The 12,015-nt window shown below is 40.6% G+C and overlaps 1 protein-coding gene across 1 annotated transcript in view; it reads left to right on the forward strand.

The window, feature by feature from the left end:
- Positions 1–2,623: 2,623 nt before the first annotated feature.
- LOC134542897 (uncharacterized) overlaps positions 2,624–12,015 on the forward strand; it is a 101,752-nt gene continuing 92,360 nt past the window's right edge. Inside the window, exons 1-2 of the mRNA XM_063387482.1 lie at positions 2,624–2,698; positions 8,052–8,507. Of these exons, the coding sequence (XP_063243552.1) occupies positions 2,662–2,698; positions 8,052–8,507 (493 nt within the window). The 5' untranslated portion in view covers positions 2,624–2,661. The remainder of the gene's footprint in view (positions 2,699–8,051; positions 8,508–12,015) is intronic.

Below are 12,015 nucleotides of genomic sequence, written 5' to 3' on the forward strand. Positions count from 1 at the left end.
GTGGGGGTCAGTCTGCCAGCACCCCGCCACAGGGGAAGGATCGGTCGCCATTTTTATTTTTTTGCTCTCACCGGGTTCGAACCGAGGACTCCGAACTCCGTGTCGTTTTTGTAATTTTTTATTTATAATTTATTAAAATTTTATTAATTTAATTTTTTTTATAAATTTGAAAAAAAATTTCGTTAAAATCGGATAATAAATAAAAAAGTTAAAGATGGCGGCCGTAACGAAAATTGCAACGGTGACATCATCATTCAAAATGACGGAAAACACATCGCCTGAATTTTCGAGAACACAATGACGTCATAAAAATGACGGATCCAAAATGGCCACCGTGATATACTTGTCCCGTTACGTTATGTCCCGTTACGATGTGTCCCGTTACGCTGTGTCCTGTTACGCCGGCTGCACGCACGAAAAAGTGTCACGTTACGCACATTGTCACGTTACGCTCGTCCAAGATGGCCGCCGTGACGTCACAATTCAAGTATGGCGGTCATTGTATCCTTATTCCTAGAAATGGCTTAACTGAGGCTTGAGTTAAGGATGCTTAAGCCAGTTTTAGGAATTTTCAGCCGCTGGGATTTTTAAGGACTAAAAACGGGAATTTTCCCCTCGAAACGGGAAATTTTTCCCTCGAAAAGAGAAATTTTTAATTTGTGGAATTTTTTGAGATTTTTTGGCGGAACTTTTTTCCACAGAAATGGAAATTTTGGCGATTTTTGAGGAATTTTGGGCAAATTTTGCCCAATTTTGGCGATTTTTGGGGATCAAATTCAAGGTAAAGGTCAAAGGTCAAGGTCACAACCATCCAAGATGGCCGCCGTGACGTCAGAATCCAAGATGGCGGACACCGGCACCGGCACCACCGCCTGAGGCCTGTTTCCGGACCGGCCAAGCTATACTACTCATGTATTTTCCGCGAGGAGAAAAAAATAAACCTGAACGCTCACTAGACAGTAATGTCGTATGCCTGCTCCAACGGTTCCTTTCTTGTGATCGGCGGATGTCTGCAAGAGCAGCCATTTTCCTTATTTGTCTGGGCTATTCAGGACGCGCTTGCTTTCGCAAAGAAATGCTACGTTTCGTGTGCCGACAGCAGACGTGTAACTGAAATAATCAACACACAGACGACGCTGCATTGTTTCAACCCACAGAACATTATTTTGCAGTGATACAGCTATTTACACGTAAAAAGTAAAAAAAAATAATTTACAAATATGTATGTAATTTTACACGAATATTTCTGGTCCACGTACAAAAAAAATTTACAGTGTAGTCAAATTCTTCAGCGCACAGCGATAAAAAATACGCACAATGAACTCCAAATACGGAGGTATGTAGGCGCGGTGGTCCAGCGGTTAGAACACTCGCCTCCCATCAGAGACGATCGCGCTTCGGTGCCCGGCGGGGCTTAACCCTCAAGTTTCGCGAAAGGTAAAACGTGGCGGACGTTGCCGCTGTCTGTGTTTTCTCTGGGAGTACTCCCGTTTCCCCTCCAGCAAATTCATTTTTGTCGCTGCTCCATACTCCATACCCTTCTCGCCTCTCGCGTTCTCCAGGCTGGACGGAACGACAGGTCTTGCCCCTCGGGCAAGACAGCCCGCTCCCGTGAGTGTCAGTATCATTCCATCCATGCAGACCCTGCCTCGGGCGATCTTCATTTTCATTACAAACACGACTGATTTATTTTCTCGTTGAAAGCACAGTGGAAGCAGCTCTACACCAGAAGTTGACCGCAAGTTCTTTAACAAATACAATTTTTATGCGGGAAGGAAATATAAAAAGGGTAGGAGGAACTGCAGGGAGAGGTATCTTTTGAGAAATTTTTTTTGTACAACGCCGTCGTCCACTTGAACGGATAACCCTTTTGGGAAGGGGGGGGGGGGGGGAGCTTGGTCTGATGCCGACGTCTTTTTTCGTAAACACTTCTCGTCCCGAAGACGTCCCTCCTTTTTATCGCCGCATTTCTGGACTCGACCTCCGTTTAGGTGTTTAGGTGCGTGTTGGTGTGTGTGTGTGTTTGTGTTCACGCGAGCCTGAAGGATCTTCTCTGTCCAGGTATGCGCGCGGGTCGCTCCTCCGATATGCAAAGCTCGTGCGCGATGCGGCTACCTTCACTCCCCCGTTCTCACCACACGCCAACACACACACACACACACACACACACACACACACACACACACCTCCCCATCCTGTCGGCGACTTTTCGACGATGTCTCATCTCCCTCGCTAGATCTTTGTTCTCATCCCCGCGGTGGCAAGGGATGGTCGGGGGGGGGGGGGAAGTTATTGTGTCCCCTTCACAATGGCAGTGAAGAGTCTGCCCGGCGTGGAGTGTAGAGGAGAGGAGGGAATTAAAAGAAGCTCCCCCCTGGGCGGGGGGGGGGGGGGAGGGTTGGAAGGGAAGTAAGGAGGGGATACTCGACGGCCAATGTCTTCTTCTGTTCCCCACCGTCCAGCGAGGGCCGCGGCCAGTTATTGGGGGGAAAGGCACCCTGTTTTTGGTCATTCTGATTCCGAGCCGCCGACAAGCGCCGAGGTCGAGAGACGCACGGAGTCGTGGGAAGTTCGGGTGGCTTCCGATGAACTCGGTCGTGTTTCGCGCGGGGGCCTGAACGCGCGTGGCTCGGCCCGGCGTCTCCGTCGTCGGCGGACTTGATGTTGACTCACAGGGTGAGGAGACTTCAACTGGCCGGTGAGCTTCTTTTGGGATCGTTTTAACATTTAAGTTTGCCTGTACCGTGAAATGGAACACAGATATCCATGTAAAATTTGTGTATTTACGTGTACATCACTACAAAATAGTGTTCGCGGTAATACCGGGCGGATTCTTACCCGGGAATATTATGCTTGCGTGTTGTTTCTGTACATCTCCAATAGTTAAAATTGTTTGTAAATCGTTCCCTGAATAGCTTTCAAGTATTAACTGCGCACGTAAAAAGCATGATACAACAAAATAAAGGCAAATTGTTTAATATTCAATTATGTTTTACATGGTTTGAAAAAAAAAATGTTTGAATGAAACATCAGTTAAATTATAAAATTATATGCCAATTTTTGTAATAAATATTCAGTATTATCTCGGAAAACTAATTTAATATATGCAAAAATAACCGTAGCCATGTGTTGTACGAATTAAAAATATATTTATTGTAGTATTAAAAACTATTTCTTGCCAAGTGGTTTCCCCGCAGTATAAAAGTGAAAAATCCCAGATCCAGCCAGAATTTCTAAAAGTTCGGCAAATATGTGGACATATAAATAGTCCAAGTGAACCAATTAATTAACTTGATACTATAGGTATTAATTTCTGCATTATTAACTAATTAAACGTTGAACCCCTTAATGAAAACTTGGAAGGAGATCGGTGGAACGAATGCCCTCCTCCCCCTAAACCTTTTTCTTGGATCTTCCAGTGCGTACAGAACACTGATGTTTCGGCTAAAATTGCGTTTGCCATCTTGAGTGTTGCATGACATTTATTTAACTTATATACCTTTGAGATGGTAAATTAATTAAAAAATCACTTGCACTTTTGTTTAAGAGCAGTTAAAGACTATTAAAGTGGTTTTAAGTGCCCATCATTACGCGATAGACGTACCTATTTCAGTTCTCAGACAGTTGACAAGTCATCTGCTGTGTGCTAGTGGCAACACATTATCATTGTTATTATGATCTTTAAAGAAAATTTTATAATTGTGCAGCACATTAAAAAATATCTTGATAGGTTACTTTAAAATATATTATTTTAATGAGTGGCATATACAGAAAAATTTTTTTCTCCAGAGTGAAAAAAATTAATTTAGAATCTTTGTATTTAAAAAAACTTACGTCAACAAGGGGTATGGACTGTTACATTACCAAATCTGAACATGAGTCACTTCCCGTATAGCTTGTTGTTCAGGCGTGGTGATAACTCACCCTGCGTCACCAAAAATAACATACCGCCTTCACTGGAGCATGTAAATTTTTTTCATAACTGCGACCACCACTCTTTTTTGTTGTACATATGTTTTTGAACAAAATTAAAGCATATAGAAACGATGTTTTTCAATTATCATTGCTCTCACTTCTTTGTTTAAAATATAACACTGTATAACAATCACTACAATAATGTATAGCTACGTTAGAGACCTTAATATACCAGAAGTCTTTTTATTTCGTCACACGTAGGGTCACAGTCACAGTGAATTTTCAACTCGATGAGCCACTTTCTGGATTTAGAACGTTTCAAAGCTTACCATAATAAGCAAACAGCACTAGCAGTTACTGACCATTTTCTGTTGAATTTAATGTTTGGCTTTTGTTTTCCGGTCCAGCACTTGCCGATAAGAACTGGTGAGATATAAATGGCTTCATACGTAAACTGTGGTTGTTTACTGTGAGAGCGACTGACCAAATGTTTACCTTTAGCAAACGGATGTTCATCTTACTGTGTACAGCCGTTAGTGATAAGCCATTTACACTTTTTCAAATTGATATTTTAGATGCATAGAGGTTTATACATGTTTCTTAGTTATTGATAGTGAGTTTATTATACATTGCGATGAAGATTTGTTTATACAAAATTAAACAAAATTAAATCAGGTCTAATATAATTACTAAACAAACTCACAAAGCATGCAATACATTAAAAAAAATTTACTTCCAAGTTCATAAAATAACTGCACATAAGATGATTTATTCAGTTGTTTTATTTACTAACGGGTGCAAATTATATTGTATTTCCATCATCGAAGAGTGTAGAAAATAAATAAATATCTACCATATTTATAATAATCTTGTATTAATTAAAAAAACATTAACTTACATAAATTGTTTACATTCCAAATGGCCTTAGTGCGCATTCATGTACATTTTATGCATGTAACCGAATGTAATAAAAAAGAGATATAAGTTCATTAAAATGTGTACTCGAATAAGCGTATGTGTGGTTTTGATTGTTTTATAAAAAAAACGGGCAGAGAAGAATAGTTACGAATTGAAATTTACAGGGGAAATAACCAACGAAATGAAAATATTTATTTTCATAATAGTTCAAATTGGTTTATAAAATGCTAAAATATATGTCTTGAAAATATTAAGTAATTAGTATGAGCTAAATTATTATCTATGATCGTATTTGTGTGTCGTATCATTGATACGTTTTCAGCTTATATCTCTGTTATGATCTTAAACGTCGTTTTAATATAAGCTACTCTAATGAAGGAGGGAATGTCTAAATGATATTACACATTCTTATCCTCGACTCAAAATGAATACCTTTACCATACTAGAATCAATGCTCAAATTAAAAGTGCCATAGAAAATGCTGATGGTAACTTTTCAACTTAGTAACTCACGAAGCACTTAAATTATCAGCACCGAAAGTCAGCTTAAGTAGGACAAAGACATCTCCATGACGTAAGTGCGATATGAATAGCTGATATGTTTACCTTTTTACCTCGAGTGCTCTACACCAAACGTAGCTTTATTTTGCTTCCATTTAAAGGTAGAATGTGAAGAATAAATACATATATTGTAGTCATTACAACATTTCTACATAGTGTTGCAGTTTCATGGTCTATAGACCGCCAAAACCCATCATTAAAAAATTTAACTTTATATTTACATATTTTTTATGTGTACGATAACTTTCACAATTTAGCATAAATTATTTCTAGAGCGATACATATAATTTAGAGATAGATTAAATTGGTCCATTTCATTAATTGGCAAAATCGGATCAAATTGGTAGAAATGGGTAAGGTTTAAAATATAAACAGAAAATTCCAAATAATTCAATATATATATATATATATATATATATATAATATCGAATCCGTTTGAAGATATAATACCTCGTAAGAGTAATGTCAACAACTTTTTTCCTAAATACATTTTTGATACCTCTAAAAATGACTAACAGTGAAGGAAAAAATAGGATTTGAAGGACAAAAAAATCATAAATATTTTAGTATGTACTCTATCACTAGATTGAAATTCATTGAAAAACTTCTAAATATTTCCTTAAACTCATATGTGTAACAATTTTTGATAAAACTAACAATTACTTTAACGGGAAGAAAAACGAGGTGTTGAAAGACAAAACAAAAGTTAACTTTCTTGTTTGGCACACTATCTAATTCTTTTAGATTAGTTGGAAACCAAAAACTGGAATAAAACTTTTCTCAGAAACAATATGACAATTCATTACTGTAAGGAGTGGTCACATTTAGTTGTGAAGGATACAAAATTATAAATTCCCTTAATTGTCTTATTCTGGAGTTAGTTGGTTGTTACTGTAAACCATAAAATTATTACCTAAAAATTCAAGAGAATCAAATTTTGATACTACGAACCATTACTTCAAAGGGTGAAAAAATTGGAGTTGGACAAAAACCTTCATATCTCTGTTAGTAAACACAATATAAAATCCGTCCGAATTTTTTGTAAATCTATACTAATATTATAAAGCTGAAGAGTTTGTTTGTTTGTTTGTTTGTTTGAACGCGCTAATCTCAGGAATCACTGGTCCGATTTGAAAAATTCTTTCAGTGTTGGATAGTACATTTATCGAGGAAGGCTATAGGCAATATTATATTATCAATAACATTAGGGATCCTTACTAAAAGTCAAATTTAGAATCAAATGCGTTGGAGGGGATTAGATACAACATGCAGTACACGTACGAAGTGTGTGTTGACAATGCCGCAGGCGCTAGAAGTTTATTTCCTATTGCCTATTAACATTGTTGCCACGCACTAGATGCAATATCATTCTTAATTTTCCCATACAAGTAAAAAAAAACCGTGTGATATTAACAACGAAGCAATCAGTACCCTCATAAGAGATCAATTAGTATTTAAATACTTTTTATCACTTTAAATCGCAAACCTAAACTAGTGTATTGTTTTTTTCCTCTGTCTGTGTTTAATTTGTTTTTTATTGCCCTTTTTTCAAGTAGGGGCCTATAAATATTTTACAGACTTGAAACTTCACAGTAATGTTCCTTATGTTACGCAGGATGACATTTTCCGAACATTAGATCCCATGGGTGGTTAAAACCAGGCAATAGTGGGTACTTTGTTTGCATGAGAACAGGATTTTGCATTGTTCATGCCTTCTGCGTCTCCATGGCAACGGGCATCGCGCGGCAGTGGCGTACCCACAAGGAGGGGCATGTATAATGAGCGGCGCAAGAGTGATCTGCCTGTAGACTGCCGTAGCGAAGTACGGGTACATCAGTTGTACGTTGCTTGCACAAGTCGGGAAACCATCGGTGCTATTCATTTTCTCTCCGGTACATTATACAGCATTGCAATAAATTTTCATTAAATTTTTTTTTATTTACCATTACTGTAAATGGGAGATTTGGCTTAATTATTTTCCATTAGTATAGCCATGCGAAGCCGGGTCGGACAGCTAGTGTTCTAAATATTACCAAAATATTTTGTCTTAAACTTTTTTTTATAAGTGCAACCCTTAGCTCAAGGGGCTAATAGATTTTTATAAGGTTCAGCTTATGGATAAAATTTGATATCTATCTTCATGCTAACGTAATTTTTTGCGAAAAGGGGGGGGAGAGAGCTAAACTGGCAGAGTAATATTATATAGATATTTACTTGAATATCGTAGTGTAAGAACACAAAATACATGCATACCATCAAATATTTAAATTTTCAATATTGAAAGTTGAGCCTGTTATTTACAGACTTAATGGCTCATCAGTAGAGACATGCAAAATTCGCGGATTCATTTCGCGATAGGCTAGCATCAAAAAAAAAACAACTATACCTTCGTACCGCTTCTGCGATTGACCCACATTTTTTTTCCGGGGGAACTGTGAGCCAATGGGAAACAACTAAACCAAGAAAGTGCCGAATTACGGACGGCCTAGTTGAGACGTCTCACGCGTCAGTAGCCAATGAACGGGTGTCATTTCCGCGAGTATTTAAAGGACTGCGTGGAGTCTGTCCCAGAGATCAATGAATCCGCGAATTTTGCAGGTCTCTACTCATCAGGTGACGGTGTAAGTTGTGGTGTGATGGTGACGTGTGTGCCCGCAGACAACCCGTCCTACTTCACGCTGCCCTCCGGCCCGCCCTGCCGCGCGCTGCCGCTCTCGCTGCTGAAGAGGCGCGGCGCCGGAGTGTCGGCCAAGATGGGCGGCGGGCAGTCCAGCTCCGCCCCCAACACGCCCACCTCGCCGCCGCCGCCGCTCCGCCGCAGCTTCCGCTCGCTGCTGCGCTCCACGTCGGCGGGCAGCCCGCCGCACCTGCTGGTGCTGGGCGAGCCGCGGCCGTGCGACGTGGCGCCCGGAGCCCGCCCCCGGCCGCCGCCCCCGGAGGAGGAGGAGGTGCTGCTGGGGCGCGAGGACGCGCGCTACTACAACCTCGCCGCCCCCGCCGGCCGCCGCCACTCCACCGGCACCTACCTGGGCCGCGAGGAGCCCGGGGACCCCGCCGCGCGCGCTCGTCCGGGACACTCGCGCCGGAGGTGCGACCGCTGCTGCGTGCCCAAGGGTGAGTGCAGCCCGTCGGGCCCCTCTGCCGTCGCCTCTATTGTCCGGCGGGAAGCCTAAGATGCACGTAAAGTTCTGCCATTCCCGATCACACCCGAACAATTCACCTTCAGCCAACCTCGGGTTCATTTATATACTTATATTTATATTTCTCTGTTTTATTTTAATGTAGCTATACTAACCTAACTAACCGTCCACGGTGTTTTAATGTAGCTAACCTAACCGACAACTTTTAATATTTGAATTCATTTTTTTCCTGCGCAAAAAAATAAAACAAATCCCCGAAGTTGGCCGGAGGTGAATTGTTCGGGTGTAATTGGGAATGGCAGAACTTTATGTGCATCTTAGGTCTCCCTTGTCCGGCGCCCAGCTCCCACTGTTGGCAACTTACTCTCTTTCATGACTGCTCATATAATGCTCATCAGTTACCCGAGAGGGGGGAAAAAAAGGGAGGTGGGAAGGTTGGTATATTTGCTTTCCGCACCACCAAAAGATCACATTTAGTCTTCTAAATAGTCCAATGTCGAAATCAAACAATACTGGACATCTTGGAAATCTCAACTGGTAAATCTAATTTGTTGATTTTTTATTAATGACATAATTTATTTTTTTTACTGATACAATTTCTCAGTTTTATCTCAAAACTGAATCGGATTAAAAGCAGGCGAGAATGGAGAGGACTTCTAGGAACTGGTAAGACAATATACTTATATACGAAAAGGCGCTAATGTGTAGGATTCGCACGGGAAGCGTTGCGAAGGTTTGTTGGGGGGGGGGGGGGGAGGGGGGTGGCGTAATCTGCGGCCCAAAGGATTGTGCATGGGGTTAACCGACGCAAGTCATCAGTGAGAATTTTTTTTAAACTGCAAGGAGGATCTACGCCCACTCATTCAAGTTTTCCGCTGAATTTTGTAACTTACGTTTTACGTAAAAATAGGCCACCTTTGCTAGTGGCTAGCGAGTTGTTGCGAGGCGTGCTATTTGTCTGCTCCGGACTGTGCAGGCTGACTTCTTAGGTGACGTGGCAGCCATTTGAACGTGGTTCATCACATGACTGCACGCCACGTGTTCAACTGTCAGGCCTACGGCTGCTACGGCTATTAATTTTACGCAGCGTTTTTTTGGTTCAGTATTTTTTTATGTATAACATTTTAGCTCTCGGTACACGGCATTTGGAAGGCATAATTTCATGAATGGAACGGAAATCTCATGGAACGGAAATGTGTAACAACAGTGCTGCCATCTCTGGTAGATGGCGCGAACTAAAGTTCATCGGCACAAAATGAAACTCTATATAATTAACTTTTTAGTGAATTTTAACAATATTGGCCGTGATTTAATAAAATGTCATTTTGTAAATCAGGTCCAAACCAGGTTTTAAGTATAAAGTCTTTTTTTTTTTCCCGCTTTTATCGGTGCAGTTTCATCATGTAATTAGTTTAAAATTTAGGTCTGCGAATTTAATGATTCGATAGTCTATGTAGCTGCTCCGGCAACGAATTCTAGTGGCGGGTGAGGGAAATACGTGTGATTCGCGTCCGGAAATTTAGTTTTAAAACACAATTTGCGTATATTTAGGGTATCACTCTCGACATTACTTCAAAGAGTTCTACGTTCAAATTCGCGTCCGAGTGATGTAAGTTGAGTTAAGTGTTTTTTTTTTTGCAACATGAGAATATACGAATTTTTCTCGTCGTCGAGAGGTTAGATTTTTTTACGCATCTCTTAGCGAGCACTGGGAGAGAACGCGCTCGTTGGATTCAGCCCTGCCGGGCAGGAGCGGGAATGCCAGGCGGGACACGTTGGCATCGCGCGCGGGCCTGTCGCCCGGGGAAGGGAAGCCTTCTTTTCACAGACGAGACAGCCAAACTCCCAATCGTGCATCTCCGGTTTTTTTTTTTGTTCATTGTAAATAAATATACAAATCATGATAACTAATGGTCAATTGGGTTAGGTTAGCTACATTATAAATACTTTAAAACATTGTGGACGGTTGATTTGGTTAGGGTAGCTACATTAAAGATACTGTGAAATCGTGTAAACGGTTTCCCCCAAATAAATACACCTGTTGTGGCACGGAAGAAGAAAAAAAAGCGAGCATGAACTTCGGGGAACTACGGGTGTGGCTCTCTCGTCTGTGAAATGAAGGCTTCCCCCCTGGGGAACGCCTGCAGCGCCGCCCGCACCCGGCAGCTGCGAGTACACGTCACGAGCTGCTCACTGCGCCGCGTCGCGCCGGTGCAGCGCTGCCAACTTGGCGGACTGGGCACTAAGCTTGAAGCGAGAGCAATTTTTACCAGCAAACCCGTTTGAATCAGCGAATTAAAGACTTTTATGTAAATTAGCCAACAAACTTTTTTTTTTTTTCAAAATACACAGAAAGAAAATTTTTTTCTGTGCATTTACAAAAGATACACTGGAAACCAGTTTCCAAGAAATAGTTTGTAATACTACAGGAAAGATATTGGAAATTTGTACAGCACATGGTTATGGTTACTTTTGCCTATGTGTAACACGTTTCTCTAGATCATACTGAGTATTTCTTGCGAAACTTGGCGCGTATAATTTTCTTTTTATGTGAAACGTCTTTGGGCCAAATTTTAATGCAAAGTTTCAATGAAGAATATTTTTTTTATTTTTAGACCAAGGAAAATATTATAGAATATTTAACATATTCACTTTATTTTGTTGTATCATTCTTATTGTGTACACATTTAATACTTTAAAGCTATCAAGGAAACTGTTCACAAATAACTTTAACTATTGGAGGTACTCAAAGCATAAATGCCCGGGTAAGAATCCAAACCCAGTAGTACTGCGCACTGTATTTTGTAGCGTTACTGTTGTTTTAATGTAAATGTATAAGTTTTACATAATCATTTTACTTGAATATTTCTGGTTCATTTACAAAAAAAAATTACAAATTGGTAAATATCGAAATCTAGCTACAGTTTTAAAATCAAATTAATGGCCCCTTTGGAGTATTTAGTGACATTTCAGCGACCACGAAACGACTTTTTGAAACCGGCCATGTTGGCGAACCTGCGGGTCTCGGTGGGATCGCGTGCGGCGGCCGCGTCGCACGGAACTGTGGGTATACGAGGCCTCGCCGACACACGTCACTTCGTCCTGCGCGACACTCGCGTAACATGCTGTCACGCCTCGCGCCTGACGTCTGGTCGACGCGGGGTTGCCAAGTTCGTGACTGAGCACCGCGGCTAGTCACAACTTGGGCGATCTTCGGAAACCTGTTGTCAAGAAATAGTTTGTAATACTTCAAGAAAAAAAATTGTAAATTTGTACAAAATATGGCTATGGTTATTTTTGTACATATGAAATACGTTGTCCCAGACAATGCTGACTGTTTCTTACGAAAATTTTTAATTTTATATTTTAATTGATGTTTTATTCAAGTATTTTTTTTTCAAACCATGGAAAAGATATTCAAATATTCAATAATTTGACTTAATTTGGTTTTATTGCGCTTATTAATAGCACAGTTAATACCG

This window comes from Bacillus rossius (assembly GCF_032445375.1).
Source record: "Bacillus rossius redtenbacheri isolate Brsri chromosome 9 unlocalized genomic scaffold, Brsri_v3 Brsri_v3_scf9_2, whole genome shotgun sequence".
Classification (NCBI taxonomy): Eukaryota; Metazoa; Arthropoda; class Insecta; order Phasmatodea; family Bacillidae; genus Bacillus; species Bacillus rossius.